Source organism: Rhamphochromis longiceps, linkage group LG15 (genome assembly GCF_057381845.1).
Source record: "Rhamphochromis longiceps isolate RC_006_pf linkage group LG15, R_longiceps_female_GT1.1, whole genome shotgun sequence".
Taxonomy (NCBI): Eukaryota; Metazoa; Chordata; class Actinopteri; order Cichliformes; family Cichlidae; genus Rhamphochromis; species Rhamphochromis longiceps.
In genome coordinates this window covers 42,552,345-42,560,899 of record NC_140571.1, presented here as the reverse complement: position 1 = coordinate 42,560,899, position 8,555 = coordinate 42,552,345, and the positions used below count along the sequence as shown (strand labels likewise).

Here is an 8,555-nt window from a genome sequence, read left to right as displayed (position 1 = left end):
ACTAGAGCCGTGAGAACACCGGACTCCCCGCAAATCGTTTTCAAACCCACCGCAGTCTTTCGCTACTCAGGTTAAACATGATATATGAGTCACTTAGATAACTTAAAAATGTTATTGTTTGGCTTTTTTCAGTATTTTATTTGTTCCTGTTTGGCTGAGATTAAAGTTATAATTTTTACACAGCTGAATAAACGTCAAGCAGACAGCTGATCATCAGAAGTGTGAGATGCTGGAGAATTTACTCCGGTGTCCTGTTATATTTTAGAAAGCAAGGAGTTTATTAAACTTCACCGAAACAATCTGCAAATTTCATTAAAATGTAATAAACTATCATCTTGTCTTTATTTTTAGTTAGCACAGACCTTAAACACTTAAAGCTGTAAGCTAATGATAGTTATATAAGAGCAGATGCTGCTGGTGCAATAAGCTGTACGTTTTACATCCAATGGATGATGATCTGATTAGTCGACTAATCGCAGAAATAATCGGTGACTAGTCGACTATCAAAATAATCGTTTGTGGCAGCCCTAGATGAGTTACTGCCCCAAGTGGAGGAGTTCAAGTATCTCGGGGTCTTGTTCGCGAGTGATGGGAGAAGGGAGCCGGAGATCGACAGACGGATTGGGGCTGCAGCTGCAGTAATGCGGACGCTGCACCGGTCCGTCGTGGTGAAGAGGGAGCTGAGTGTAAAAGCGAAGCTCTCAATTTACCGGTCGATCTACGTCCCTACCCTCACCTATGGCCACGAGCTGTGGGTAGTGACCGAAAGAACGAGATCGCGGATACAAGCGGCAGAAATGAGCTTCCTCCGAAGGGTGGCTGGCCTCTCCCTTAGAGATAGGGTGAGAAGTTCGGCCATCCGGGAGGGGCTCAGAGTAGAGCAGCTGCTGCTCCACATCGAAAGGAGCCAGCTGAGGTGGTTCGGGCATCTGACAAGGATGCCCCCTGGGCGCCTCCTGGGTGAGGTGTTCCAGGCATGTCCCACCGGGAGGAGGCCCCGGGGCAGACCCAGGACACGCTGGAGAGATTACATCTCTCGGCTGGCCTGGGAACGCCTTGGTATTCCCCCGGATAAGCTGGAGGAGGTGGCTGGGGAGAGGGAGGTCTGGGACTCTTTGCTTAGGCTGCTGCCCCCGCGTCCCGGCCCCGGACAAAGCGGATGAAGATGGATGGATGGATGAATAAAAAAAGTCACAAGAAGACAAATCAAGAGCCAGAAAAAACAGAAAACGCTGGTTCCAAAAGTAGAAGTCTACTGAGTCCAGTAAAACACTGGACTAGATGATTTAATTAATTAAGTGTCAAATGTAAGATGGGTTGACTTAAAAAAAAATATTGAAAGAAATATATATTTACAGGAAAACATACACATTTATGAGGGGAGAAATTATAGTGAGAAGGAAACCCGAAGTAGGAATGGCAGAGTTTGGCCATTTCTCATGACTCAAAGGAATAAAAAGAAAAAAGAGGAAGTCCAGTTTATTCAATAACTACTCTTAACCTAATTTCACACCAATCGAAAACAATAACAACATGGTCGACACAATATTTAGCACTTTTGAAAACCTTAAAGAAATTACACGTATATCAAATTTGAATATTTTTCATATAACGGAATATGTTTAAAAAAATGTATGGACAGGAAAAAAAAAATCATACTTAAAAATCCGTTAAAACAATTTTCCTTCGGCTGGTCCTTTCAGGGGTCGTGCGTCTCCATCCTTTGTCACGCCAGGACGCTGCACGTCACCCTGTTTGTGGACTACGTCATCACGCCCGGGGGGGTTGCGTTGCGTGATGTAAACGCGGAAGTATTATTGTGCACCTGCAGTAGATGAGAGCGGATGTTCTAACAGGTAAACACGGTGTTTGAGTGATATTTGCGGTTTATCTTGTTGTTTCGGAGCTAAAGCCGCTGTTAAGCGTGAACAGCAAAGGAAAACAACTGCTTTCCCTACCTGAGCGCCACACCGGTTTGTTAGCCTCTTTAGCCCCCCATGAACAAATGACAGAAAGCTAATGCTAGCGTCAAGTTAGCCGCTGTTAGACAGTTTTCGCACGGAAACAGTGCGGTTATTTGCCTTGTGTAAACTTTCATCTTTGTATTACACACTTGATGAAATGGGACCAAAGACGTGATTACAAGTTGTGACGCTGAATTACAATAATAAATACAAATTGATTAGACTGTCAGACGTAAAGGAGGACCCAGTTGTCTTATTATGAAATTACCCACCGGAAGTAGCATGTATTTCCGCTTGGTGGTTTGACATGTTTTTCTCCCGCATCATATTATATATTAATATAACAAATAAAAAACGGATAAAACCAGTGGGACAGAAAACCGGTGAATGGGGTAATCTCCACAATGGGAGCGCTCGCGGTGTTTGTGTTCTGACTAAAGGTAGTAACTGTGTCAAAGGCGACAACAACGCGTTTTAATGGCTGCCACAAACTAATGAAAATCCACCTTCTGATTACATATGACAATACAAATGACCTAACATTCAGATCATTTTTCCCTCAGTAACAGTTTTTCCGAAACGCTATATTTAAGTTTGTAAATTCGATATTTGATAATAGTTAATGTATTAATAGCACGAGTGGTGTCTAAACTCAGGTGTTGCTTTAGGTCATAGGTGTCAAACTCTGGCCCGCGGGCCAAATTTGGCCCACAGCCTAATTACATTTGGCCCGCGAAGCCATACCAAATTACTATCAGAGCTGGCCTACTGGTATTATACAGCTAATATATATTTTGTTTAGTATTAAGCTTTGCTTTGCTTGTTCCATATTCAGTTTTTTAGCAAAATGTGTTTTGAGTCCATAAGAAAAGATTCATTCTTATATCTGGAGGAATAAATATATTTCAATAAATATTAACGTTAGCCCGCGACTTTGTTCCAGTTTTGAATTTTGGCCCACTGTGTATTTGAGTTTGACACCCCTGCTTTAGGTGACCTGCAAAGCCACTGTTTCATATTTGCTATTTGGTGTTAAGGCGACAACTCAGGTGATAATTCTTATTGAGATTGAGATTAAAAAGTAAAACATGTGGCCAAGAGTGCAGCAGGAATGGCGACAAATGTAACAAAGCAGTTCTATGGAAGGATTTTAGGAACCCAAATAGGGCTGAATTAAAATTAATGTAGAATACAAAGTAGGTACAATATTACAGTCTTTCAAAACAGGTTATTTCTTTGTTATACATATAACCCCTTTGTAAATCCTGTTGATGTCAGCCTGTTTACCAAAATAAGTAATAATACAGCATTAAACATAGAAAACGTATAGAAATGTCAGCAATACTTTTGTGACAGACAGTCACGTTTTTGGCACAGCGCCGGTGATCCAGATTAACTGGTGAGGATAAAACGGGTGTATCATACACCTGATGTTTTAGGAGGAAATAATGACAAACCAGGAAATAAACTCCAAAGGCACCAAAAAGGCATTTAACTGTTGGCATTGTCTCACAAAAGAACAATGCAGACTCTAACAAACCAACCAGATTAAGCTGTGATACATCTGCACCTGGATTCATCCAACCAGATTTTAGCCAGAGACTTCCTGTTCCCTGTTCAGTACATAAGAGATGACCTCTGCAGCTGTTTTTTGTGTTGCTCCATTACAAAGAAACTCTCAAGTAAATTAAATTTCAGTTTTATTTTCACTGTACTATACTTCTGATTAGTTTAATGGTAGTGTAAGTTGGGGTGTACATAAAGTGTTCGAAAGTTAATATAAGATTTGATATAAGAGTTAAAATTATATTAATATGCAAAAATATCGACTTCCAGGTGGTGGTAATGCATAAACTCTATATTTTTATATGTTCCCCATATGGTATAATTACATACATTCTTCACTCATTTAGAAGTACAGATACTTGTATTTTTTTTTAAACTGGTAGAAGATGAAATACAGATTCAACTTATTTACTCAAATAAAAGTGAAAAATACGGCTGAATGTATTTAAGCTGTGAAATTAAAAAGCAGGTCTTTGAAGGACTTTTCTGTTTTTGTGCAAATCTAACTGAACCTCATGTCATAACAATATAATAGTAAAGTAGTATTAATACACGTGAACAGGAGCATTTATTTAAATTCTAATCATTCTAATGAATGTACTCCGCTAGAACACGTGGCTGACTTTGTCTGAACACCTAAACAGAAAAATTTGCATTGTTCTATAAATGATGCATAACTTATTTAAAATGATTTGAAATGGTGGATTTAATGTTGTACTAATAATGACAAGATTGGACCTGCTGACATTTTGTTTATTTCATGGTTTCTTTGTAAGGGAGCGGTACAAAGAACAACTGCAGAGCTCATCTCTGATGATTGAAACAGGAAGTCTCTGGCTAAAAGCTGGTCAGAATGAAACCAGGTGCCATGGAAAATAATGATGGAAATGAGAACATTTACTGAATTCAACACCGGTTAACCTGTAACTTCATCTTGCTCAGGGGCTCTGGCTTTGACCTCTGACCTTCCTCTATAAAATGTCAAACTTCTGTATTGCTTTTTAATTGAAAGAAAATCCAAACCTAAAGATGAGAAGTTATTTTATAATAGTTTGCTGTTAGTAACATGTTTAATTCGTCTCTGTTTAGCTGACTTAATGTTACATGAATGTCCTGATACTAAACTGACTCATTGAACTAAAGAAAGAAAGATGAACACCCCAATTAAGGTATAAGAAAGATGTGAAATATATATGGGGGATATTTGTCGGTCATAATCTTTAGATGCATTCTTCCAGCACAGACCAGTGCAACATGTGTTTATTTCTTGTGTTTAGACCAACATCTGCCTGTGTCTCCTCCACTAAAACCAGCAGAGATGTCCCAGCAGCTCCAGTAAAGCCCATCAGAAGCAGCAGACAGGAGATGACTTTGTGTTCACCGCTCCGTTCGCTCTAGTGTCTCTGAAGCATCAGGATGCAGATCCTGGTGGCCAAGCTGCTTGGCCTGCTGGGCTTGTTCGGCCTTATGCTGGCTGGTGTGCTGGTCCCAGTACGTCTCCTGCTTGTTGACTGTGATAGAGCACAGAGATACAGGAGGCCATTGTCTCTGTGCAATTCATTTGGAGGGGGCGTGTTCCTCGCAACATGCTTCAATGCTCTGCTTCCTACTGTCAGAGATAAGGTAAACACACATCCTCTCACCTTGCACATACTTTGCATTCTTAAAAGTGAAGCCAAACTTTCCAGATGAGTTCATGGGCTCAGTCTCTACTTTCAAGTCTTAGTCTGATTAAACAAAACACAAAGTTCATTTTGTAACTTATGTTCTCACCAGAGCAAAGACTTTGCTCTGATGGTTTGTGTTGTCGTTGGTATTTCATAGCAACTGCCCCCTCAGGATGTCCTGTTTCAGAATACTAAGATAACGATGAAGTTTTATCTGCTTATTGTTGTGGTTTTCGTTTTGCGCCTTCAGGTGGTCGATGTGTTCCAGCAGCTGAAGATCAGCAGCGATTATCCTCTGGCTGAAACAATGATGATGCTCGGCTTCTTCCTCACCGTCTTTATAGAGCAGGCTGTCCTCACCTTCAGGAAGGAGAAGCCATCCTTCATCGACCTCGAGACTTTCAACGCCGGCGGCTCCGAGGCCGGCAGCGACTCTGAGTATGATACCCCTTTTATCTCCTCAGCACGGGGCTCACCGAGCAACGGCGGTCACCGCTCCCACGGCCACCACCACGGACACTTCAACCCGGCCGAGCTGGCGGGGGCGGGTCCTCTGCGGCTGGTCAGCTTGGTCCTCGCTCTGTCCGCACACTCCGCATTCGAGGGCCTGGCGCTCGGCCTGCAGGAGGACGGGGCCAAGCTGGGCAGCCTCTTTCTGGGCGTGGCTGTGCATGAGACACTGGCAGCCATCGCCCTTGGGGTGAGCGTAGCTAAGGCATCTCTCGGCATGAAGGACGCCACCAAGCTGGGTGTGACAGTCAGCATGATGATTCCGCTGGGCATGGTGGTGGGAATGGGCATAGAGTCGGCCCAGACGCTGGCGGGCAGCATAGTGTCCGTGGTGCTGCAGGGACTCGCTGCCGGAACCTTCCTGTTTGTTACCTTCTTTGAAATCCTCACCCGGGAGCTGGAGGAGAAACAGGACCGGCTGCTCAAAGTGCTTTTCCTCATCATCGGCTACGCCGCACTCGCTGCTCTCGTCTTCATCAAGTGGTGACAGACACCCAGCGATGCCAAACTACACTAAGAGTTCACTTTAATGAAGCAATCAGTTGTGAGAGGCGGGAACATGTGGCGTTTCTATTTGCAGTTTTAAACAGGAAATTACTCTAAAATCAGACTTTTGCCCCTGAAGGACGGATGAGTTCATTTATGTGTTTAATAACTAATATCTGTAAGTGGCTGCAGTGAGACTGCTGCTGCTGCACATCTGGAGCTGTAATATAAGGACACTTCAAATTTCCTTACAGCTACTTTATAGTCTATAACAAACCATTTATGATATTTGTAGGCTGCTTGGAGATGCTAAACAAAGGGGCTTAAAATGTTTTTAACTTATTTTTATAAACCTTTCCGTTACAGTGATTGAATCTCGCATTAGAAACTGCAGGTTGAAGGGGGCGACTGCTACATAGGGCTAGCGCTGCATTCACATATATGTGGGGTAACCAAAAAGTTCCAGGAATGAGCCCCTAAAAATAAAAAGCCGTCACTGATTTACATGTAAGGTCATCTTCTTGGGCACTTCTAGACCGTTTTCAAGGCAGCAGCTATTTTTAGATTGCTTCATGAAAGCCCTGCTAGGTCCTGTTGTACTAAGCTTCCTCTGTCTCCTTCACTGTGTCGACATAAGCCAGAACTGTTTTTAATTTGTGGGAAGCTGAAAAGTGCAAATCTGGTGGTCTGTTAATGTGGAAAAAGGGGTCAGAACAGGGCTTCCAGCAAGACATCTAAAAATAGCTGCTCTGCTAAACACTACCTGGATGTGTCTGAGATGATGACATTGACCAAGAGATTGTTTCATATTAAATATGGTCGGGTTGTTTTTATTTTATAGACTCGTTCTCAGGCCTTTTTGGTCATACCTCATAAGGTAGTATGTAATACCTGACTTCTCAGGATTCCATCTCACTGATATTGTTCCTAACATCTAGCATCCTCCCAGTTTTAGGTCATTTGTTTCTACATAGTTTCAGGCCTAAACGTCAGTTTTTATTTATTAGAGACAGGAGTGGTTCTTACGTTTATGAAACGCGCTACATCCTGGACGTTTCTTCTCCAAACTCCGAGTGAAGTCGATTCTTGCCGCTCCACCTATCTGTAAATTGCGAATACAAATGCTTGTCCTCCATTTCTTATTGTCTGTGACATCAGGAAAGTGATGTCACTGATGATGATCAGCTGATTAGCTTTTTCAACATAGTGTGAAGTGAATTTTTCACAGAAGTTTTGTGGATACGCATTCACATTTTCGCTTTGTCCAATCTTACTTCTGCCAATCTGCATCTTTACACAGACTTTGCATGTAACAAACAAAGTCTATGCAGAGAGAGACTTTAAAGTTGTGATTCTCAAACGATGAATGACCATGAAAAACAACTTTATTTTAGGAAAAAAGTGTTTTCTGATGCTGCTCGCTGACCTTTTTTAATTCATCTCCTATCCTTTTTAACCCTCACCCATAAAAGGCTGGTGAGCTGTTGTTTGCAAATACAATAACTCGAGAACAAGGCTTGGTCGGCTTTTCTGAAAATCACCTGTGATTTAAAACTTTATACCATAGGAGGCTATGAGGAGGAGGCTGAGGTGGTGGCCCCCACATTATTTTTTATTGGTGATCTTTGTTGTTGTTGCGCTATGAGAAGCACTGCTGTAGAGAGATTCAGGTTTTCATACAAACTGGGAGACCAACTCAAACATTTGGATGTCAAGAAGACGACAGAGGTGCAGTATCAGCGCGCGGGGATGTTACTGATGATGCAAGCCGAACACGTCCATGTTTATAGTTTTATTTACTATTCGTCTACTCAGTAACAAGCTAAAGCCTTTAGCTTAGAGGACTCAGAAACGGAATCAGAGTTGTCCTGCTCTCCTAGCCTAGAGCTGTGAGCCAAAGGTGAATCCCAGATATTTTCTGTTAGTTTGTCAAAGCTCTTCAGTTTCTCTTCTGTTTTTACATTCCTGCTGTATTCTCAGAAATGCCCACACAAACACACTGGAGCCTTTTAGCTGCTTTTTCTTTCTTCATGTGTTCATATTGAGATCTGGATCAGGTTTGTATTTATGATTGTTTTTGCCATCTTGTCTTGATGTCATTAATATGTTTTGCAAGGTGATTTTTTGTGTGTGTATTAGTTGGAAATAAACTGATTACTATCTGATACATCCATTTACGGCTTTGTGTTTGTTGTTTCACTCAGACTGTAGTCTGAACTTAGCCTAGGGCCTGTGCTATGAACCAGGTTTGGCATACCCAGGATATCACCACCATACGGTTTGCTGATAGCAGATTCGAAAACAAAGAGGTTAAATGCATAATACATGACAAAAGCAACGCAGCTGCACAGAACAAAAAAAC

At 41.9% G+C, this 8,555-nt stretch overlaps 1 protein-coding gene across 3 annotated transcripts; it reads left to right on the top strand.

The window, feature by feature from the left end:
* Positions 1 to 1,699: 1,699 nt before the first annotated feature.
* On the top strand, positions 1,700 to 8,353 carry LOC146653261 (zinc transporter ZIP3-like). 3 transcript variants are annotated; one of them, XM_085381470.1, is made up of 3 exons: positions 1,700 to 1,856; positions 4,847 to 5,153; positions 5,448 to 8,353. In XM_085381470.1, the coding sequence occupies exons 2-3, from the start codon at positions 4,947 to 4,949 to the stop codon at positions 6,192 to 6,194; spliced, it is 954 nt and encodes a 317-aa protein (XP_085237596.1). In that variant the 5' UTR covers positions 1,700 to 1,856; positions 4,847 to 4,946; the 3' UTR covers positions 6,195 to 8,353. The 3 variants fall into 3 exon arrangements, with proteins under 3 accessions (XP_085237596.1, XP_085237595.1, XP_085237594.1); XM_085381469.1 differs by having other exon boundaries at positions 4,844 to 5,153; XM_085381468.1 differs by having other exon boundaries at positions 1,774 to 1,856; positions 4,808 to 5,153.
* The last annotated feature ends 202 nt before the right edge of the window (positions 8,354 to 8,555 follow it).

Coding starts and splice junctions, on each gene's coding strand:
- LOC146653261 (XM_085381470.1), top strand. CDS start 4,947: ATGCAGATCCTGGTGGCCAAGCTGCTTGGCCTGCTGGGCTTGTTCGGC. Junction 5,154..5,447: donor TTCCTACTGTCAGAGATAAG/GTAAACACACAT, acceptor TTGCGCCTTCAG/GTGGTCGATGTGTTCCAGCA.